At 35.0% G+C, this 24,644-nt stretch overlaps 2 protein-coding genes across 4 annotated transcripts; one reads left to right on the top strand and one right to left on the bottom strand.

The window, feature by feature from the left end:
• Positions 1–1,246: 1,246 nt before the first annotated feature.
• On the top strand, positions 1,247–5,074 carry LOC131010788 (pentatricopeptide repeat-containing protein At5g16860-like). Of its 3 annotated transcripts, none has more exons than XM_057938449.1 (3): positions 1,247–3,925; positions 4,469–4,530; positions 4,647–5,074. In XM_057938449.1, the coding sequence occupies exon 1, from the start codon at positions 1,308–1,310 to the stop codon at positions 3,855–3,857; it is 2,550 nt and encodes an 849-aa protein (XP_057794432.1). In that variant the 5' UTR covers positions 1,247–1,307; the 3' UTR covers positions 3,858–3,925; positions 4,469–4,530; positions 4,647–5,074. The 3 variants fall into 3 exon arrangements, with proteins under 3 accessions (XP_057794432.1, XP_057794431.1, XP_057794430.1); XM_057938448.1 differs by having other exon boundaries at positions 1,247–3,933; XM_057938447.1 differs by having other exon boundaries at positions 1,247–3,933; positions 4,469–5,074.
• A 4,395-nt stretch (positions 5,075–9,469) lies between these two features.
• On the bottom strand, positions 9,470–11,658 carry LOC131010787 (putative F-box/LRR-repeat protein 8). The gene has a single exon (XM_057938445.1). It carries the CDS (start codon positions 11,417–11,419, stop codon positions 9,815–9,817), a length of 1,605 nt encoding a protein of 534 aa, XP_057794428.1. The 5' UTR covers positions 11,420–11,658; the 3' UTR covers positions 9,470–9,814.
• Between the last annotated feature and the right edge of the window lie 12,986 nt (positions 11,659–24,644).

Below are 24,644 nucleotides of genomic sequence, written 5' to 3'. Positions count from 1 at the left end.
ATGTCTTTATGATTTACAGGGATCAAGGAAAACAACAAAGTGTTGATGCTAATAATACACCACTGGTTGAACACGAAGAATACCCGGTTCAACCAGACTAGAGGGGGGAGTGGTTGATGAGGAGTAATGCGTGCAGAGCAGAGAAGGGACATAAATCAGAAGAATCATGTGGAAAAATGGCCATTGCCAAAGAGGCCATCGTTACCAAAAGAGTCATCCTCGTCAGAGGAGTCATCTTCGCCAGAGGAAGTATCCTCATCAGAGGAGTCATCTTCACCAGAGGAAGCATCCTAGTCAGAAAGTATATCCTTACCAGAGAAGTCACTACCGCCAGAGAAGACGTGTTTACCAGAGGAGTCATCTTTAACAGAGGAAGCATCCTAGTCAGAAAGTATATCCTTGCCAGAGAAGTCACTACTACCAGAGGAGACGCCTTCGCCAGAGAAGACGTGTTTATTAGAAGAGTCACTCCCACCAGAGATGTCAACATCGCCAGAGAAGACGCCTTCACCAGAAAAGACATTGCCATCAGAGGAGCCAACAAACGCGCGGGAAGATCTCCCTCATATTATCAAAATTACCAGCGTACCCTTCCATCACGCAACACGCATGCACCGCATATGTTTTTACTATTTTACCCCTCCGCTTGTAAATCTATAAATAGGGCCCGAGCTCGTGTACTGTGACTTACGCTATCTCATATTTTGAATACAACTGCTATTTTCTCTTGCGCAAGATTTCCGATCAGCCACTTTTACTCTTCTCGACTAGGTAGAATTCGCGATTTCCCTTTATAGATTTAGGTGTTGGTTTCGCAAACACCAAAGACGTATTTTAATAAAATTTTGGTAGATATGTATAAAGTGTAGAAAGGACTCACCAAGTTGATTTGCTAAGTAATTAATAAATAATTTGTGAAATGAGTTTTTTGTAATATTGTGTATGAATGAAAGTAAAAATATAAAGGTATATATTTTAAAATAAAAAGATCACACTTATTATGGATGGACGAAAATAATAAAAAATTATATTTATTGTGGACAAAGGGAGTAATAATTACCAATATTTGTCAAAGAAGAAGAAGAAGAAGAAGATGTAGAATGTGTGTGTTGGTTTTTTGATAAAATAATTAGTGTTTGAAGTTGAAGACCTTAAGTTTGAGTCTATATAAGTAATTTTTTAAAAAAATTTGTTTATTCTAAAATAAAAATAAATTAGATGTGCATATAAAGCGACATCCATTTCAAATTTCAGTAACCAATGTGCCCACCCCCTTCCCACCGGGCGCCGCTATTTCTGTAGATGGAATGCTGTATTCTTCAACCTTCCCGCCAAACTGCAGCAACCGCGCCGCCGCTCTCCGACCACTGCTTCCCAAACTCGGCTTCTCTTCTACCACAGCTCATCACCGCGTCTCCTTATCCGAGGACGATCTCATCCAACCACACACCACAGCACCCTCCCCCTCTGCGCAGCAACTCCTCTCCGATTTCCTCTCCGATGGAAGGCACTCCGACGTGCTCTCCGTCCTCCGCCTCACTCCGCCCTCCCGCTACCTCGTCTTCTACTGGAACAACCTCATCAAGCGGAGCGTCTCGTTGCGGGATAACAGGAACGTCCTCCACCTGTTCGACGAAATGCGGCGCCTCCAATGGATGCCCGACGAGCATACTTATCCTTATGCCCTCAAAGCATGCGGAGACCTCTCTTCGTTGGCCGCGGGGACGTCGGTCCACGCGCTCGCACTCGTCTCCGGTTTCACTAATTGCAATGTGTTCGTAGACAACGCCACGATTGCTATGTATGGCCGCTGCGGCGCGAGTGACAAAGCGCGCCAGTTGTTCGATGAAATGCTCGAGAGAGGCATTTTTGATACGGTCTCGTGGAACTCTATTATATCCGTGTACGTGCAGATTGGGGATAGCAGAAAGGCTTTGAGGATGTTTAAGAAGATGGTTTCGAGAGGTGATATGTTGTTGCGGGCGGATGCAGTGAGCTTGGTGAACATTCTTCCTGCTTGTGCTTCTCTCAGATTGCGGAGACAAGGGGCGGAGATTCATGCTTATGCTGTAAGGAGAGGTTTGATCGAGGATGTCTTTGTGGGGAATGCTGTTATGGATATGTATGCAAAGTGTGGTCTAATAGACGACGCTAAGAATTTGTTCGACAGGATGGAGGTGAAGGATGTGGTATCTTGGAACGCGCTAGTGACCGGGTACTCTCAAATTGGGAAGTTTGATGATGCTCTAGGGTTGTTTGATAGAATGAGGGAGAAGAATATTGAATTGAACGTGGTGGCATGGAGTGCTGTGATTGCAGGATACGCGCAGAGGGGTCTAGGTTACGAGGCTCTTAATGTGTTCAAACAGATGGTTGTCTCGGGATCACAGCCAAACGCTGTTACCCTCGTCTCAGTTTTGTCGGGCTGTGCAGCATGTGGTGCATTGGATTCGGGGAAAGAGACTCACTGTTATGCCATTAAACAAGTATTGAACTTGGAAGGCAATGACTCAGGGGATGATATGATGGTCATCAATGGTTTGATTGACATGTATGCAAAATGCAAGAACTTGAAAGTAGCTCATGCCATGTTTGATTCGATTGAGATGAAAAATAGGAGTGTGGTGACTTGGACGGCCTTGATCGGAGGGTATGCTCAACATGGGGAAGCCAGTAGCGCCTTAGGACTTTTTACTGAAATGCTAAGTGATGGATGCAAAATGATGCCAAATGGTTTCACTATATCTTGTGCACTGGTAGCTTGTGCTCGTGTGGGTGCACTGAGGCTTGGTCGGGAAATCCATGCCTATGCACTCCGCAATAGATATGGGGAGGCTATGATATTTATCTCGAATTGCCTAATAGATATGTATGCCAAATCTGGGGATGTAGATGCAGCTCGAGCAGTGTTTGATAACATGAACCAGAAAAATGCAGTCTCATGGACGTCCATGATGACGGGATATGGAATGCATGGTCGTGGTGAGGAGGCTGTCCAAGTCTTCGAGAAGATGAGGGCTTCCGGTCTACCAATTGATGGAGTGACTTTTGTGGTTTTACTCTATTCGTGTAGCCACTCTGGGATTGTTGACCAGGGTATTCGTTACTTCAATGACATGAAGAAGGATTTTGGAGTTGTTCCTGAAGCTGAACACTATGCTTGCATGGTTGATCTGTTGGGCCGTGCTGGTCGCTTGGATGACGCTATGAAGCTAATTAATGATATGCCGATGCAAGCAAACCCGATTGTTTGGGTGTCGTTGCTTAGTTCTTGCAGGCTTCATGGAAATGTGGAGATTGGGGAACATGCAGTTAATCAGTTATTTGAGTTAAAATTTGAAGTGGATGGTTTGTATACACTTCTCTCAAACATATATGCCGGTGCTAAGCAATGGAAGGATGTTGCAAGGATTCGACTGTTGATGAAACGGGCGGGAATCAGGAAGAGACCTGGTTGTAGTTGGGTGCAAGGGAGAAATGGGACAGCAACCTTTTATGTTGGGGACAAATCTCATCCAATGGCTACAGAGATATATGATCTCCTTTATGATCTGATCTATCGTGCTAAAATCATGGGCTATGTTCCCGAGACTAGCTTTGCACTTCATGATGTAGACGATGAGGAGAAAGGCGATCTTCTACTTGAACATAGTGAGAAATTGGCCCTTGCTTATGGCATTCTCACTACATCACCTGGGATGCCTATAAGGATTATGAAGAACTTGCGTGTCTGCGGTGATTGTCACACAGCCATTAGCTACATATCAAGAATAATTGAACACGATGTTATACTCAGGGACTCAAGCCGCTTTCACCACTTCAAGAATGGGTCCTGTTCCTGCAACGGATATTGGTGAATGGAGATTTCTATCTCAATGGTTCATCCGTACGCCATGTTATCAATTTCTTGATGAATGGCATTTAGGTATCAAGGCGCGATAAGTTTTTTCCTTTCTTTTTTTGTTAGTTTTCAGATTGCTAGATTAGATCTATGGTGGACTGTATCCTATTCGGGTGACATTTTTGGAGGGTCCAAGTGAAGTCAGTTTGCAACAAAAAGTGATTGCTCATTTAGAACTATAATGTCTTGTTAGTAACTTTTGAAGTTAACAGAAAACTAGGCGATGAAAGACTTATACTTGAGTTTAGTGACCTTTTGACTGGTTGATACATTACGGAAGGAACACTTATCGCCTGCAAATTGACTACTGCCTGTTTGCCCCTCAAATGCTATTTCACAAACCCTGTTATTTGTCTGTGGCACAATGAAGAACATAATGCTCAGATAGAAAATTTGTGTTCGGTAATTTCTTCTCATGAAATAGAATCAACAAGTCCTAGTAATCTAGTCTCATCTCTAAGATGTATGACAGTGTGAGGATTTGTCAACTTCATCATTCGTTCTTTTGACTTAGGAAAATGAATTAACTGCATATTTGAGTTCTTGAAAGATATGCCTTCTGTGCAGATATGCTTGACTGCCTCTACATTGAAGGAGCATCTGAAGTCCATCATATATCAATACCTAAGGTGCTGGTTCTAATTATTTTCTAAACAGATCTTGTATTTTGTATTTGAGCTGTTTTAGAAGCAAAAGTTTGGAATCTCTAGTTTTTTGTTTTTATTATCATTTTATTCTTTTGCAGTCTTCAACGTTCACTTTAGATGATAGAGATGTCTAAAGCCATTGATTTTAGGATTATCTAGTCTTCTTCTTCTTCTTTAACTGCATCTGCAGAAGTCTCAAGAGAAAGCACACATGCTGACAGGAAAACTCACACGCTCGTCAAAAAGCCTTCAGTTTTAGGCTACTGAGGGCAGGATGCCTCGGTGCTGTTAAAAGTTCATGGTATATTTCATTTTAATTATAAACAGTTTGAATATGCATTTCATGAATGATTTGCATTAGTGAAGTTGCTAGATCATTCACTTTGAACTTTAGAATTCAGAAGGTCCAGTTGCTAGATACACTGTGTTCTTTTTTGTTGCTTTTTTGAGAAAAATTCAACACATTCTTCAATATCATGATTGGGTCGAAAAGGCCAGATCACGGCTTGAGAAATAAAACATTTTCCTTCATGTTCGGAATTTCTAGTCTGTTACAATGTTACAATGCAAAGATATATATATATGCACTTAGGCAGCTTTCTTGATTGCCTCTACATTGGGAAGAAAACTTATATGAATCTTGATATGTTTTCCCGCCTTCTAATCCTTACCTTTTTTTTTCATTGATTTATGTTTCGTTTTAATCTGTTGCTGTTTGATGTTTATAATTTTTCATGAAGTATGTCTCATAATTAGAACTTAAAATTATGTATTCTTGGAGAGCTATCTTGAATTGACTCTGTTTTCAAGTGTATTAAAAATGTAAATTTCTAATGGTTAATGGTGGCGTTTACTTTTGAAGATTAGTCTAGATTGATTTAAGAGTTAATTATATATAAATTACTGAATTTTCAATTCTTATTTTTGTACAATAACTTTAAAATCTATATTAAAATTACTCCATCATTATCAATTTTTTCTGATTATGCATACTTGCTCATTTTTTGGCCAAACTTTATGTTGAAATGACCATCTGAAATCCTACGCGTCCAAATCTACCAATTATCAAAACTTCATCGGTTTAGGCATATTAAAGTGACATTATTTTTTAAAATTAACATCTAATTAAATTAGGGTCGAAATAAAAAATCAGAGCATTAAATCAGGAGAAAACCAGAGGATTGAAGCTAATGAGAGAAAATGACAAGAAGGAATTGATGAAAGCTCATTTGTTGCTGCAAGTTCGATTAGATAATTAGGGATTGGGAGAAGACGAAATATGTATAAATGAGTTGTAGTGTTTTAATGGTCTAGAAGCTTGAAATCATATCGTTTACATCCAACTATTGAATACAATGTCATTTTTATTTTTCCATGTGATCATATTTATGTCATGCCACCACGCCAGAATTCGGCGAGTATGCAAAATCAGAAGAAAAAATAAAGTAGCTTAGTAATTTTAATACATATTTTAAAGTTGGTGTGCAAAATGAGAATTTGTTGAAAGTTCAATAATTTATACACAATTAATCTTTAATAAAAATAATAAGATTGAAATTTTGGGGTATCCCAAAATCTTTGATAATTTCTAGCATTTGAGGTAATTTTTGCTTATTGAAGAATGAGAAATGACATATCCTAATTTTAAGAATAAAGATGTTCAATTTTATATTTTATCGATCACAAAAAATAAATATCCCTAATTACGCATTGCATGGGAGGCCAGCAATGTGGAAATTTTAAATATCGTAGAAGCAACCACTTGTATAATTTCGTGTCCCTTCAATTGTTCTTCTCTTCCAATTCGATGATCTTGTTTTCTGATTGAGCCAGTGCACAATAGGGATATTGAGATTTCACTTTGGAAGATGTATTCTTAAGGATTAATTTGCATGGATAAAAATAATAAAATTAATTTTTTATTTATTTTGATGGACTGAAAATTTGAGATATCCAAAAGTTTTTACAATTTAAATCATTTGAACTAGATTTATTTGATTCATATTCTATTAATTTGAGTTTGGATTATCGTGCATTTTTCTTTTCGAATTTCTCAAAAAGCAACATTCATCATACGATTCATACTAATGATAGTGCCACTGTGGCACTTTCTCTCTTTGTATTCAACTACTTTGGATTTTGTTTGACACGCTAAAACCTAGTAGTATTAAATTTGTCTATTTAATAAATTCAATTTAATAGCAATAGTATAATTATAGGCAATTAAAATTTATGGTCAATTAAATAGTGTCATGTGAAAATTATAAATTAAATATCAAATTATATATTTTATTTTATTTTATGAAGTTAAATTAAATATAATTCCAAGATTAAATAGATATATAATTAATATTTGATTATATGAATTTATTGGCCAATCAGAAACTGCCATGTATCAAAATGTGAATAAAAGGAAATAAATCATGAGGATCCAATAAAATCGTGCCACCTCAGCTCTAGGTCCAATATTTACGGGCTCGGGCTTAAAAGCTCAATCCTAAGCTTCCTTAATTAGATTTTCCTATAACTATAAATATGAGATGTAGGAAGCTCATAAAGACACACTCAAATCATTTGAAGAGCTCCAGCATTGAAGAAATAATTCACTACAATGAAGTCATCTCCAACAAGCGTTCTTCTTCAAAGTCAACGTTTAAGCTTTTTGAATTGATGTCATCAAATTTAAATTTAAGTCATCAAATTAAATACAAATCCAACGAGATCAAGAAGGCTTACTTCCCTCTAAAGATTTCGAGAAACTGTTGAAGAAAATAATCGGATGATCAAGTAGAGAATCGCAACCCACACATATATACATCTCAATCCATATATTTTGAATTTGTACACATTTTTGTATTTCATTAAATTAAATATATTAAAATTTGTGTTTACAATAATATATTTGTCTCTTCATTTATTACTATTTTTAAATTGTGTATTTTTTCTATAAAAAAATGACTTAGAGAAGAGGGAAAGATGAAATCTGAACTCTAGACTTAGTTGTTAAGTGTTAACAAACTGAAGTCTGGACCGCTTGAGTGTCTCCTTGAAGATAAAAGTGTGTATTATTAAAAACATTGATTATACCAACACTATCCTCACCTATTTTGATATTTGAGGATAGTTTAATAATTAATATATTGAATATAAGATCCTCCTGCATATGAAAGACTTTAGAATTGTGATATTCTTATTTATTTTTTAAATTCATATTAAAATTCAGGTATCGAAGATAGCAAGATTCTGGTAGAAGGCGTTGCCATGCAACTGCAAAATGTCAGTAGATAACAAGAGGTTAATAATAATGCCCATTGTGCAATGTTGTTAGATTGGGTGACAGAAAACTCGTTTGAGATATAAAAGTATATCCAAAATAAAAATAAAAAAATCTCTAAAATGGTGAAGGGAGTAGTTAAAGTAGCATAGAAGCAGTCTCATTAACAGCAAAGTGCAAACTGAGTGTAAATCGAAATCATGCAAGTTTCGTAGTTTGTTTGAATTTGAGTTTGGTTGTGCTTTGGTAAATCCTGTTGATGGATATTGTGTAGTTGAAAGTTGAAAGGGGCAGTTAGTTACTCTATTAAGCTGGCTTCGCCTATGTGAATAAGAGGTTGCTAGATTATATATAGTAGGACTGAATTCTGCATATTCTTGGTAAACTGTCTTCTTCATACCATAATAATAATACAATACCTCACACACAATCATATTCAACCTTATTTAAAAAATAACATCAATTTTCGTTTCGACTTCATTTGATTCAAACGGAAGAGAGTGCAATTACAAAGCCAATTTAGTTTCCACTTCATTTATTATAGAGCAAAGGTGCAGATTGCCCCCTGAACTACACCCCCTAGAACTTTTAGCCCCCTATACTCGGTTAAAGTGCGTTGACCTCCCTGAACTGCCGAAAGAAGGGTGCAATTAAGTCCACCCGTTAAACGGTTGTTAAACGTCGTTTAACTTAAACTTTTTTTTTTTTTTTTTGCTGTCTTCTGCCCACCTCTCTCACACGCGGCGCTGCTGCGCCACACCAGAATCAGCCGCACCGCCTTAGCGCTGGGAATTCCGGCGATTGTCCACGCCATTGTCCGCCTCTGCACCGACATTTCTCCACTTGAGTCCGACGCCCCTCTCACATTTCTTCTCCGAAAAAAAAAATGAACCCTAGCCTCATCCTTCTCCAAACTGAAATCTGTCGCCGCCGCTGAAGATTCAGCATAGATTATGTGGTGAATCTCAGGTTCCAAATGGCGGCTTGCAAGATGGAAGCGTAGGATGAGTTGGCCTTGGTGTAGACGACGTTGGAAAATGACGAGTCGTCGTCAAATTTCTCCAACAGACATTCGAGGAAGTGTTTGTGGCCGTTGACGGAGGCTGTCGGCGAGAAGGAAAAGATGATGAGAGTGAGAGGGGAGAGGGAAACGGCTTGCAAGATGGAAGCGTAGATGAGTTGGCCTTGGTGTAGACGACGTTGGAAAACGACGAGTTGTCGTCGAATTTCTCCGACAGACATTTGAGAAAGTGTTTGTGGTCGTCGACGGAGGCTGCCGACGAGAAGGAAAAGATGAAGAAGATGATGAGAGTGAGATTGCAAAAACGACGACGTATTGCCCTCATTTAAACGGCGTTTAACAGCCGTTTAAAGGGTGGACTTAATTGCACCCTTCTTTCGGGAGTTCAGGGAGGTCAACCCGCTTTGACCGAGTATAGGGGGCTAAAAGCTCTAGGGGGTGTAGTTCAGGGGCAATCTGCACATTTTCCCTTTATTATATTCCACGCAAGAATCCTTCATTCAGCTTTCTAATTATGGATTCTCACTCACAAGCCAAACTTTCGAAAACCCTCCAAAGTTGCGGTATATGTAACGCTAAAGGAAAACAATCACCTTTATACATTCAACAATCAACACATGAGGAGATTTAGCCCAAACCAGCAAGATGGTGGAAAAGTGTAGTAATTTGGGTTCATACATAACAACAGAATTGCACATTTGAATGAGTTTCAACAATCAAAAACTATAGCAAATAAACAACCATCAAGTTCTTACTAGGTTGTCATTTTCAGTGTTCTGCATAAAGTCAAATACAGTAAGAGAGTGCAAAGGCCTTTCTCCCTTCTCCTATTCAATTGAATGAGCCATTGTTAATACTTCTCATCAACACATCAAAACGCATTCACTCAATCACCCACAAACTTCGAAAATAACCAGAAGCCGTGGTCTGGTCACGCATTCAAACAGCACACGTAATGGAATGCAGCGACATCAGCTCCTTCCGGAGTTGCTCCTCAGTCTGCCACCAAAGCTCGACCACCTCTTGAATGAACACATCGCCAAGCTCCTCCGCGAGAAAGACCCTAACCTCATCTTGAACGAAGTGGACCTCCCGTTGCTGCTGCTTGATGCAATGTTAGGGTCTCCACTCCCGCCACCCAATGGAGCATCCCCATCAGCATCACCAGCTTCCTGCTCACTAATGCTTGCATCGGGCAGTTCAGGCTCGACAGCATCCAGATTCACGGAGAGAGAACCCCTGCTCGCCCTCAACCAATCCGCTCCCTCAGTGGTTACCCCCCTACACTTCTTGACCTTCACCTTCACCAGATTAGGGCACCCACCCGCCAACGCCTCCATGCCATGATCCGACATTGGACAGCTCTTGATGCACAGCTTCTTCAACGCGAAGCATTTTGCAGCAATGCATGATATCTCCGTGTCTCCAACAGTTTCACTCCCACAAAGGGCTAATCTCTCCAAACTCTGGCAATTCGTAGCCAGCTTCTCCAAGCTCAATCGTGTGGGATTCACACCAATCAAGACCAACTCCTGCAGATTAGGGCAGTAAGTAGCCACAGCAATCAATCCATCATCACCTATCCTATTAGTCTTCCATCCATCAATGTGGAGCTTCCTAAGCAGCCTACATTTCTCAGCGACTGCCATAAGCCCGATGTTCGTGCATTCGGGCGTCTTCACCAAATGCAGCACCTCCAGATTTGCACATTTAGAGAGGGCCGAAAGCCCTAAATCACTAACTTGAATCCTCTCCAAATGTACCTCAATCAAACTATCAACCCTATCAGCAATCAATTCTAACAATTTATCCCAATCTCCAGAGCATCTAAACAGCTTCAAACTTCTCAAATTCTTAGCCCCAATTATCAAAGGCCCGAAACATTGCCCATTGTAAAGATCTTTTAAACAGATAATTTTCAAAGAATCAGCAGCCTTACCCGGCCCGATTGCTTCAGCTGCTGTAGCGTCAGTAATCCCTCGCAATCGCTTCACCGAGAGCTCCTCAAGCAATCCGCAGTTGTCGATCAGCGCATTCATCCCTTTAGCCCCAAAGCTGGAAGAGCCGCACGAGAATTTCTGCAGATTCCTGCAATTCGCGGCGAAAACCGACATCCCCTCGTCGGTGAGCTCGCGGCAGGCGCGGAGCTTCAATCTCGTGAGGTTCCTGCACCTCTGCGAGATCAGAATCAGTGCGTCGTCGCCGATGCTGACGGATCTGCGGTCGCATTTCAGCGCGAGCTTCGTGACGGAATCGAAGCGGGCCAAGAGACGGGGGATGGCGGCGGAGAGCTCCGCCGCCGCCTTCAGCGAAAGGCGGTGGCGGCTCTGCCCCTCCACCGCGAGCCAGCGGCGGCAGACCACGGACGCGCGGTTCCTGTCGCCGGCGGAGAGCGACTGGAAAATGCACGCCAGGCATTCGTCGGGGAGGCTCAGAGAGTAATCGATTTCGGCGGAATTGTCCAATTCGGCGCCGGAATCGTCGGGGTTCTCGAGGCCGGGCTCCGCCAGGAACGGCGAGATAGCGGCGGTGGATTTGGAGGATCTGGGCCTCGCAGCGGAAGCGGTTTGACCCATCGGCGGCGGCGGATGAAGGTGGGATTTTCACTCTGTCGTCTTCAGCTGCAGCGGAATTTTTGCTTATCTCTGTTGGTGCTGAGGGAATGGGGAATTTAATCCAGAAAAGGATTTGTTGGAGAAAAAATTGTTTTTCGTGCTAACTTTTGGATTAAACTTTGATTAAACAATAAATTATTGTAATCATCTGAGGCAATTAAGGTGGGGAGTTGGGCGCTGGGGCAGTCCATTCTTTTCGCTTTTTCTATTGGGGATTATTATCTTTTCACTTTATTGTAAATTCAAATATATTTTGTCTTTTTTGTATCTTCATCTGCAAAATATGTGGGAGTATTTTGTTCCCCATATTTCTTGACCTTTAATTCCATTTCTTTTCTTTCTCGTTCAAACTTAGTATGTAATAAATAATATTCCCTCCATCAACAATAAAATTTCTTAAATTTTCATTTCGGATTAGGGTGTAATCGAACCGAACCGAATCGAATAGTAGTGTACTCAAGTTTGATTTGTTTAGTATCGAATCGAATCCCGAACTTTAATTACCGAATACTTTGAGGCTCACGAGCCTAATCGAGCCTATACGAACTTTCTAAATTTATATTTATATTCAAAATATTGATTATTTTATTTTAAAAATAAATTATTTTATTTAAAATAATAAATATATTAATTATTTTCTTATGACAAATAAAATTAATTAAAAGTTTAATACAATTATTATTAATTTTAGTGGATAAATATAAGTTGTATCTACTAATAATTTATATTTTTCAAGCTGAATCACTTGACGAACATGTTCACGAGCTAACGAGCCAAATACTACTAAGCTCAAGTTTGGTTTGTTTATTTATCAAGCTTCTTTAAACGAACTTGAATGAGCTTTTTCGAGCCGAGCTCCGAATAGTTCGCGAGCGGCTTGGTTTGTTTACACCCCTATTTCGGATGTTCACAAAAAATCTCTCTTTCTATTTTTGAATTATACATCATTACTAATAATATCTCATTTACCTTTATTTTTCACATTTTCATCACTCACAATATTAATTACAATATTTTTCATCACTCTCAATACATTCAACAATTCGTCTTAAAATATGTGTCTCTCCCTCCTAAGAATTTTTTATCACGAACAGATCGAGTAAGATTTTTGAGAAATTGATTTCAATAAATTTTATATTTAAATGAATTACTAGCATTTGCATCCCATGCAATGCAAGAGATTTTTTTTATTTTTTATATTTATATATAAATTAATAATAATTTAATTATCATACTCATGAATATAATAAAAATTAATTTTTAACTAAATATATTTTCTTAAAAAATATATATATTTGAATTTAACATTAAAAAATAAAAAAATAATTTACAATTATAAAATTTGATATTATGAAAAGAAAAAAATAAGTTAAAAAAATAAAAAAAATATTAATAAAAAAGAATTAAAAATAATTTTTTTTCAAGAACATGAGAGAGGAGAGAGAAATTTATAAGATTTTAATATTTAAACAAATTTAATTTGTACATTTTAAATCAAATATTTTTACATAAAATATATCAAATTAAAGCTCTTATCATGATCTTTAATTTGATATGCATATTAAATATTTTATAATTAATCGAATTTCACAATTTTGGAAAGAAATTAAAACAACAAATCAGAAGTTAAAGAATGAAAAATAAAAAGAACAATATAGTTAAAATATAAACCTTCAATTTTATGATAATTACAAAATTGTCACTTAATTTTGAAATTGATTTTCAATTGGAAACTATTTTTTTAATATAGTCTATATATATATATATATGGGTTGTAATCAATCTTATGAAATATTAATTTTTGATCACCAAATACAATAAGGATTAATGGCAAATTAAACTTAACTTTGAAATGTTGCAATAATTAATGTCTCGACCTTATAACAAACATGTTGTTATAAACTAGAGAGAAGCGAGAGAATATAGTAGAGAATACAAATATCGTTATTGTGAAGTTCACAACACACCCATATTTATAGGTGTTAAACCAAGTGTGAACGTCCGGTGTGAACGTTCACACACGTCCGGTGTGAACGTTCACACACGTCCGGTGTGAACGGAGGACAGTCAACTCCGGTGGCTTGAAGATGTCAAGTGTTATTCTCCCTCTAGGTTTCTTGGTCAACACACATAAGATATATCTAGAAGATATATTTACAACACTTCCCCTTGATTGACCAATCCCTAAAAAATGTTGCCTCATTAAAACCTTGCTAGGAAAACCCAATGGGACAAAACCTAGTCGAAGGAAAAAGAGTACAACTGCTTCCCCTGAACTTGAGATCATTGAATATCTTTGAGTCGACGTATGCCGATCTCGTGTACCAACTTTCTGAATGTCGATGTTGGTAATGCCTTGGTGAATAAGTCCGCCAGATTTTCACTTGAGCGAATTTGTTGCACGTCGATATCGTAACCCTTTTGAAGGTCGTGTGTGTAGAAGAGCTTTGGAAAAATATGCTTCGTCCTATCTCCTTTGATGTATCCTTCCTTGAGTTGCGCGATGCAATCAGCATTGTCTTCATATAAAACAGTTGGTTTGGCCTTTGATAAAGCTAACCCGCATGACTCTTGGATATGACTCGTCACATTTCTCAACCATACACATTCTCGACTTGTTTCGTGGATTGCAATGATTTCAGAATGATTTGAGGATGTTGCAGTCAATGTTTGTTTCACAGACTTCCATGATATAGCAGTTCCACCATATGTGAAAATATATCCAGTTTGTGACTTAGCTTCATGTGGATCGGATAAAAATCCTGCATCCGAATACCCCACTAGAGTATTATCAGAATTTTCTTGATAATATAATCCAAGGTCAATGGTACCCTTTAGATAACGTAGAATGTGCTTAACACCATTCCAATGTCTCAAAGTGGGTGCAGAGCTAAATCTTGCTAGAAGATTAACAGAAAAAGCTATATCTGGTCTAGTATTATTAGCCAGATAAGTCAATGCTCCAATTGCACTTAGATATGGTACTTCAGGACCAAGTATCGTTTCACCCCCTTCAATTGGTCGAAATGGATCTTTCTTAGTATCAAGAGATCTAACGACCATTGGTGATGCTAATGGATGTGCATTATCCATATAGAAGCGTTTTAACACTTTTTCTGTATATGTGGATTGATGGATAAACGTACCTCCACGGATACGTTCCATTTGCAAACCAAGACAAAACTTTGTATTTCCCAAATCTTTCATCTCAAATTCTTTCTTCAAATATTCAGCAGTTTTATTGAGCTCTTCAGGAGTCCCAATTAAATTTAAATCATCAACATAAACTGCTATGATTGCAAATCCACTTTCGGTTTTCTTAATGAAAACACAAGGGCATATTTCATCATTCTTGTATCCTTCTTTCAAAAGATACTCGCTCAGTCTATTGTACCACATACGACCAGACTGTTGGGCATATTTCATCATTCTTGTATCCTTCTTTCAAAAGATACTCGCTCAGTCTATTGTACCACATACGACCAGACTGTTTCAACCCATACAACGATTTTTGCAGTTTAATTGAATACATGCTTTTGGGTTTTGACTGAAATCCTTCAGGCATTTTAAATCCTTCAGGAATTTTCATATATATGTCAGTATCTAATGACCCATATAGATAAGCAGTCACTACATCCATAAGGTGCATATCAAGCCTTTGTGACACAGCCAGACTAATCAAAAATCTAAAAGTAATAGCGTCCATTACTGGAGAGTATGTTTCCTCATAATCAATTCCTGGTTTTTGTGAGAAACCTTGTGCTACGAGTCTTGCTCTATATCTCGTAACTTCATTTTTCTCGTTTCTCTTTCTAACAAAAATCCATCTATATCCAACAGGGATTTTAGATTCCGGAGTTAAGGCTATAGGCCCAAATACTTTCCGGTTATCACAGGAATTTAATTCCCTTTCTATAGCTTCTTTTCACTTTGGCCAATCAAGTCTCTGTTTGCATTTAGCAACAGATGTATGTTCAGGATCCTGATATTTAAAACTTCAAGAGCTATATGAAAGGCAAATATATCATCAACAATGATATTTTCTCTCTCTAGTATCTGATGTAAATAATTTATTGAGATCTCATGATTTTCAGATACTTGTAATTCTTTAGGAATTACATCACTTTCATTTGATTGATTAGTCGTTTTCGTCATTGTTTGGTTTATATCTTGCCCCTTTCTTTTTTCTAGGCATAGAATCTTTGGAACCAACTGGTCGACCACGTTTTTGACGAATTTTGGACTCATTTGCTGCCAAAGCTATTTGTCCTTCAGGGACATCAATTTTAGCTAGAGTATTTGCAGCATGTATGTGAGATTGTGTCACTTTTCTTGTATCTACAAAAGCATCAGGAATTTGATTTGCAATATTTTGCAAATGAATGATCTTTTCATTTTCTTGTTCACATTGATTTGTTCTAGAATCAAAATGTGATAAGTTTTTCTCATTTCAAGAGATTTCCTTGTGCTTTTCTGGATGTAGATTTATTCCTCCTAATGTTGGAAATGTCATTTCATCTAAATGACAATCTGCAAAACGTGCAGTAAATAAATCACCTGTTAAAGGTTCTAGATACCTTATAATCGATGGTGAATCAAATCCAACATATATCCCAAGTCTTCGTTGGGGACCCATTTTTGTACGTTGTGGGAGTGCAATTGTGACTTGAACCGCGCAACCAAAAGTTCGTAAGTGAGAAACATCGGGTTCTCGGCCAAAGATAATTTGCATTGGGGAGTATTCATGATTAGCTGATGGCCTTAGTCGAACTAATGTTGCAGCATGTAATATGGCATGACCCCAAGCAGTAGTTGGGAGTTTTGATTTCATAAGTAATGGTCTAGCAATAATTTGAAGACGTTTAATAAATGATTCCGCTAAACCATTTTGAGTATGGACATGAGCTACTGGATGTTCAATCTCAATTCCAATAGCCATACAATAGTTATCAAATGCTTGAGATGTAAACTCACCAGCATTATCAAGACGAATTCTTTTAATTGAATTGTCTGGGAATTGAGCTCTTAATTTTATGATTTGAGCAAGTAGTCTAGCAAATGTTGCATTTCTAGTAGAAAGCAAGCATACATGGGACCATCTATAAAAGGCATTAATTAATACCATAAATTATCGAAAAGGTCCACAAGGTGGATGTATAGGTCCATAAATGTCTCCTTCAATTCTTTCTAAGAAATATGGAGATTCAGTATTATCCTTCGTATATGAAGGTCTAATGACTAACTTGCCTTGCGCACAAGCATCACATGAGAATTCATTTGTAGAAAGAACCTTTTGATTCTTTATGTTGTGCCCATATGAATTATTGATTATTCGGCGCATCATAGTCGCTCCAGGATGTCCAAACCTATCATGACAAAGCTTAAAGCTTTTTGTATCATTGAACTTTACGTTCATGAAATGGTTTGTCTCAATTGTTTTTATGAATGTGTAATACATTCCAGAAGGTAGTGTTGCTAATTTTTTCTTTTGTCAGCTTATAGCCTGAAACAAAAGAATTTATGCAAAGATATTCATTTCTACCTTTCACATAATTGTCTCGATGTGGTATGCATTATTTCGGATATCCTTGAAACTTAGTAAGTTACTTACTAAAGTGCAGGGCATTTTCAATATCTAATTTAGTATCATTTGGCAAAATGATACAAGCTCTTCCGGAGCCTTCAATGATTTTTGATGCACCTGATATTATGTTAACATTATTCTCATCTAATGTCAACTTAAGGAAATACTTCTTCTTTCTAATTTAGTATCATTTGGCAAAATGATACAAGCTCTTCCGGAGCCTTCAATGATTTTTGATGTACCTGATATTATGTTAACATTATTCTCATCTAATGTCAACTTAAGGAAATACTTCTTCTTTTGAAGAATAATATGTGTATTTATTTACCAAGACAAATATCACAAGATTTCATATGATATTAATATATATATATATTCATGCCTTGTTAAAAACCTCTCCGTAAAAACCCCATGGGAAAAATTTGGTAGAGGAAAATAGTACAAGACATATATATTTACTCATATATTACACTAGTTGCCTCGTTAAAAACCTTAACTAAGAAAACCTCGTAGGAAAAAACTTAGTAAGGGAAAAAGAGTACAACCATTCGGCCTTTAGGGCCGTTTGACCTTCAAGGTCTAATTTTCAAAAGCATATAATATGGATTGCTCTTGAAGAGTATGTAATATCCTTCATGGAATATTGATTGTGCTACATCGGGAGCAACAATATGAATCAAATAGATAAAGATTCAAGGATATGTTATCCAAATATTTAATTTACTTGCTCTTAGAGCATGTAATATTCTTCAGGAATATTACTTGTGCTACTTTAATAGCATCAATTTAAGATCTTGAATGTAATATTCTTCAGGAATACTACTTGTGCTATTTGAATAGCATCAATGAGTTTTTCAAGATTATTTAAAAAAAATACGTTGTATATATATAATATACAAAGTATATATCCACTATGAATTAAAAAATTTCCCAATACATGATAATATCAATAGTGATTCAAGTAGTAGAACATTGAATAATACGAAACAAGAATTGCCACGTAGTAGTAAATCATATTCAAGATTTTGTAGAATAAGATCCAATCAAATATTGCACTCTTAACAAACAAAATAAATTAAAACTCAATTATATATGTTTGTCATCTCACCGAAAGGGTGCACAAAAATATTGAGATTAAATCTATTGGCATCATATCTTTTTAACATAATCGGGCGAATCTATTATGTCTCCAATTATCAAAATAGTCTTCTATTTTGCGTGAAATTTTCATATTTTTCTTTATTATTTTTCTAAAATCTACTATTTCACATTGACTTTTTATACCACATCAAATACAAGTTTACATAAAATGACATATTCCGTCTAAGTACAGATCAAAAATTTACTTTATATCCTCCAAATTCCAATCAAAATTCACTTTTGTTTGGTGGAATGATTAAGATCAATATCATTCGAAATGCATCACTAATTTAATATGCTCAAACAAATGCTATTTTAATAGCATCAAAATATAACTTTTAGGATTATTTGTATTTCTTCAAGAATAACGAAAATTATATCATTCGTAATAAACAAATATAACATATTTGCATCAAACCACAAATATAAGGGGAATTTGCACAAATTTCAATAACAATCTCTTTTATGCAAAGCATATATGTTACCATGATTCCGTTTTCTGGTTATTTCCAAGCCAATTTATTGATATAAACATATTAAACAGTATAATATTCTAATACTTCAAAGTTTCTTTCGTCTGGATTTAGATGATTACTAAAATTATACGGATTGAAATTCAGATGAAAAGAAAATTAGTCGTACCTTATTGGAAAGACACAATTCTTTCCTAGGGCATACCTCCAATCCTTTTACGATCGAAGGAAGATGAGAGGACTAGAACTATCGTGCTGATAACGTGTTATAAACTAGAGAGAAGCGAGAGAATATAGTAGAGAATACAAATATCGTTATTGTGAAGTTCACAACACACCCATATTTATAGGTGTTAAACCAAGTGTGAACGTCCGGTGTGAACGTTCACACACGTCCGGTGTGAACGGAGGACAGTCAACTCCGGTGGCTTGAAGATGTCAAGTGTTATTCTCCCTCTAGGTTTCTTGGTCAACACACATAAGATATATCTAGAAGATATATTTACAACACATGTTCCTCCTAAATTATAGCACGAATTTGAAATTTAAATTCAAACATCAATTTAATATTCGATTCAAAATTGCTCGATGATCTTTAAAGGATAATCCAAATAATCGTCAATCCCATAAGAAAGTATCACTTTTATTACCTCATTTTTTTAAAATCATAATCTTTCGTTTTTACATAATCTCACATTCAATTTAACTACAACCACTCATTTTTATATAATGAGTCTTTTTCCAATCAACACATTCTTTACTAATGTTTTTTTCTTAAAACTCGTGTCATTCCCCACGTGATACTAGTATCAAATACGTCCTAAAATGTCAAGATAATTTAATTTACACCCTTTTTTTTTTAATAATATAGTAACGTTGTAATTAGTTTTCCTTTGAAAAGTTTGCACGTCTTATTCTCTACCTATATTTTTATCTGTTTTTGTATTTCATCATACACAAATCAGAATAGATAGATATATCCAGACGATTGAAATATAATGAAATTGTTATCATGGTGTTGAGGATAGGAAGATATCTTTGGTACCCAAATACTTACTGCTTTGGTGCTAATTATTTTGAATATTTTATTTAAGTCTATTGAGGAATGAATTTAACTAAAAAAGTCTATCCAAAAATTTGGTATGAAGCAATGATGAAAATAACCACGTTTGTCTACAGAAACCTTGTCACATTCATTGATTCATGCCATGAACAATTTCAATCATGGCACTACAAGGTCCACATTCACCATGTGATTTCTCAACTATATACCTCTATCTCAAATACATTTCTTCTTATTTTATTTATTTAAATTATATATTTCTTAAAAAATTGTCTGGGCTTCGAAACTCTACAAACTTGGTTGATTTTCTTTGAACTTTGCATATTAATTTGCAACTCTGTTTATTTTATTGTTTTCTAACGAGAATAGTCAATTAAAGTTCATCTACATTTATTGCCATCGATTATAGTGTTTAAAACTGTCAAATATTTATGAACAATATTTATCTGCTTATTATCTGTTGAATCCGATTTTATTATCTTCAATGGGATTTTATTATAATTCTTAATCATCATATCCTCTTAATTTCAATTGGTCCATTATCATATAATATATGTGATGGGATGGGAAAATTCCTTTGTGTTTCCTTAAAAATCACCTGAAATAGTGATCGTCAGTTGATGTTTTGTAGCTTACTTGTTAGGGAATTTATTTTGCATTTTACGGGTATGAGCTAAGGATCAACCAAGGTACATAAGTAAAACGCGAATAGCTTAATCATCATATTTCAATTTTAGTTCAATTTATTTGTTCAACTGATAAACAACTTTTGTCAGTCTCACCTAATAACACACATAATTTGAACAAATTGACTTATTGTGTGTTGATCTAAATCGCTTGAAGCTACTTGATCATCAATTGAAAACAAAAGTAACGCAAAAAAAATATAATTGATGTACTTCCCATGTACCAGTATTTAACGAGTGGATTTTGAAAATAGCCACTTTTGAATAGTTTATTTAAAAATTGACAAGTAAAATAAAAAAAATAAAAATTGATCACACTTATCATTTTACCCTTCATATAAAAAATTTAAAAAATTGTCCACGATTTCACAACTAAGTCGAATTTACAACTAGCACTAATCTATACTATATTAAAAGAGGAGTTTTCAATTTGAAATCAATTTCAAATTGATTTTAATGGCGATTTTGTAAATAATGGAGAAATTAAAGTCATAATTTTTGCAAAACTCAAATCTATCTATAACCAAAAAAACGTGTTGCATAAAAAATGGAGATGATGGGTTGACCATATTTTCATTCTACTTTTTATTATTTGTTTTTTTGTTGTAATTTCTTTTAAATTATTTTTCGGTTTCTTTTCATTTTGAGAATTTTTGTTTTTTCTACAAATTATGTATTTTGATTAATTAAATGTATTCAATATATATATCAAATTAAAGATCATGACAAAAAATTTAATTTGATAATATATATATATATATATATATAATAAGTTTAAAATATTAATTTTATTCAAATTAAAAGTTTCAAAGTTATTTTCTTTTCTCTCTCCTTTCTCTTAGTATTTTATACTACAAGTTTTTTTGAAAAGGAAGTTAGCTCTTTCAAAAAAAACTTGTCTTTATTATTTGTGTTAAAATATTTTGTGAAATCATGGAAACATAATTTTGTGTAAATGATACAAATTTTATTATGAAATACGGGAAGTATATAAATTATCTCTTTATTTATTTGTTAAAATTCTATGAGGCATTTATAATTTTTTTTTTGTGTTGTAATTTATTTTTTTTGTAGATAGATACAAATTATGGAATATTAACTTTATAAGTTCAATACAGTATTTTTAGATTCTCACTGAAAATGTAGTTTCCAACCATATATAGATATGCGTTTACACAATTTTCATAAAATATTTGAATCCACCAACTATATGTCTTACAAGATTTTTCATAAAAAAATTAAAATAATAAATAAGTGCACTTTTATTTCAAATTTGCCAACTTTCATAGTATACTTTTTAGTTTAGATATTTCTCAATCTGCATTTTTTCAATTCAAAGTTCTTTTCTCATCCTTAGATAAAAATGAACATAAACAAATTATATTAATATGTTGAGTTTTTGTTGAAATGGCGAAAATTTAAGAATTGTTTTGTTTTGGCATATTTTTCATCCTTTACAATAATTTAATTAGGGAGCTTAAAATTTGCCTTATAACTTCATTAGTTAATACCAAAAAATTTCAATATTAAATATTGACATATGTTAATATGATTAGGCAATATAAGGTCCGACTCGAATTTCCTTTTCCTTTTACCAATTTTATTGAAATTTGATAATAAAAAAAAGGGACACCTGAAAATTTTCATGACCAAAAAATCAAAAGAGAGACAACATAATTAAATAAAAAATCGACAATGAGTAAGATATCTTTATTTAATTTTTTATATAATTCAAAAGTCATGCAACAAATTTGAAATTGCATTGTAACACTATTGATATTCAATATATTTTGTGGTGAATTATTATCTATGTTCCTTAAGCGTGTATTACATATGAATGAGATGACACGGATTTAAGAAATGGTTGGTAGATAATGTGTTGACTGTAAATGAATGGTTGTGGTTAAAAAGAGAAAAAATGAGGTCATGTCTCAAAATGAAAGTGATACACTCTTATGAGATAGACGAAAATAGAATATGTGATACATTCTTAGGGGACAGAGAGAACATATATATTTTTGTATCACCATTACAAATTCTATATGTAAATTTTGTATTTTATTTGTATGTAAATTTTATATTTCAAAATACGTAATTTTTCATAAAAGACCATATATTAGTACTTTTACATAATTTATTTTTTTAAGTTATAAATTTATTATGTCCGTGCATCGCACGGGAGTGCGTACTAGTTTTAGTTGTAAATTCAAGTTTTAAAACTCAAATTCACAATTAAAAAAATGGTTTTGATTGTGGATGTGCCGATGCACATATTTCACATCTGCTCTTTAGCTTAATCATCTCTTCCAAAGTACAAATGTTTGCTTCTACAGATTTTACTTTTTTCGGAGAGAGAGAGAGTTGTTGGCGGTGGGTTTTTGTCTTCAACACGACCTTGGCCCGGTGGTCATCTACTCACTCTCTTCTTGCAATCCATCTCTTGCAAGACTCACATCATGGCTCAGATTCTTTATGTGATGATCTTTTTTGGAGGCTTTCAATCATGTTCGTGATTTTAATTTTTTTTATGTACGTCGTGAGGCGAATAGAGCGGCTCATGAGCTTGCTAAATATGTTTTTTCTTGTCAAGATGTAATGATCTGAAAGACGGATTTTACTGTCTGGCTCTCGGATATTGTGCTTTCCGATTTTGAGTAATATAAGTTCGTCCTCTCCCTCAAAAAAATTAAAGCGATAAATTAAATATAAGCACATAAATACATATTAACTGGAAGTGAATTACTGTCGGCCCTTAAATTGCCATTGTCATAGTCATTGTCTCATTGACCCCATTTTTCATTTGTGGTATAAACCAATTCCTCCAAAATAAAAGATGTGGTTTTCTAAAGAATAATCATCCACGACAACATTTGAACATGATCAACGACTTATTCCATCAAATAATTTATACAAGCCGATTAATTCACAAAAAAGGTCTTTGCTTAAAAGCCCACTAACTTGAATAGAAGTTCTCATATTTGACTTACAAATTTTAGATAAGGGAAGTTAACTTTTACTGATAGGACAAATATAAATATAAGACAAATTGATTAATTTTAAACTTATCTTCATCTAATATTTCAAATATTAATTCATACTTCATCCGTCCACCAAAAATAAGGTGTGGTTTAAAGGAAAAAATTTAATAATCAAATATTCATAAAGATTGCATATTTATTACTTTTGCGTCCACAAAGATCGTATGTTTTTATTTTTTGGAAGTTACCCCTTATATTTTAAGTTTCATTCATATTCAATATTTGCAAAATACTCAAACCATATAACACATCAATTTTGGTTGGTCTTTTTCTCCACTCAATTTAGTAGATCATCTTATACAACACATCTTTCAATTACTTATTAAAACTCATATCCTCTACTTCACCATACAATCTTCGTGGACAAACGAAGTAAATAGTTGGGAAATGTGTATAAAGTGGAGAAATAAGTTCATCAAAGTTGATTTATTATGCAATTTTTAAATGATTTATTAGATGATATTTTTTGTAAATAAGTGTGAATGAAGTTGAAAATGTAGTGGCATCAAAAATGAAAACACCACACTTATTGTGGACGAACTAGAGTGACAAAAAACTACTCCGTGAACGAAAAATATATTTTATTAATTTATCATGCAAAATAAACGATCTTATTATTATAAATTAAGTATACTACACGTCTCTTCCTATTCGGAAGATCTCACTCTCTTGTTTGAGTCAATTTAGATGTATAAGTCTTTTAATTATACTTAGGATTGTAAATGAAGTAATGAACATAGTTACTTGCAAGCTATTCAAGACTCAACTCGAAGAGCTCGATTCAGTAGTAAACGATTTGAGATCGAGCCTGATTTCAAGCTCGATAATTTTATCGAGCCGAACTTGAGTTTGATAGGGCTTGGCTCGTCTCATTCACGAACGTGCAATCGAGCCTTAAACGAGTTGAGCTCGAATTCGAGTAATATATTGATTAAGATCAAGAGCACAATCTAAACATTTTTCAAACCTCCCATGTGATGCCCGGGGACGAAGTGTGGAGTGATCGCCGATGCAAAAGAGGCACGGACAAAGAGCGGTTCCGACTAAAACTTCCAAGCAAAGGAGCGCATGGATGAACTAGAATACACCCGAACGAGAGGGATTCCGAGAATGTGTTAGAATGTGACGACATATTCAAGAAGAGCTTAAATGATTTGATTGGACTACTCATACCAACAAGATGCATATTCTTTTCTGGTGAC

The sequence above is a fragment of the Salvia miltiorrhiza genome, chromosome 2 (assembly GCF_028751815.1).
Source record: "Salvia miltiorrhiza cultivar Shanhuang (shh) chromosome 2, IMPLAD_Smil_shh, whole genome shotgun sequence".
Taxonomy (NCBI): domain Eukaryota; kingdom Viridiplantae; phylum Streptophyta; class Magnoliopsida; order Lamiales; family Lamiaceae; genus Salvia; species Salvia miltiorrhiza.
The sequence above is the reverse complement of the archived record's forward strand: the minus strand, read 5'-3'. Positions and strand labels throughout refer to the sequence as shown.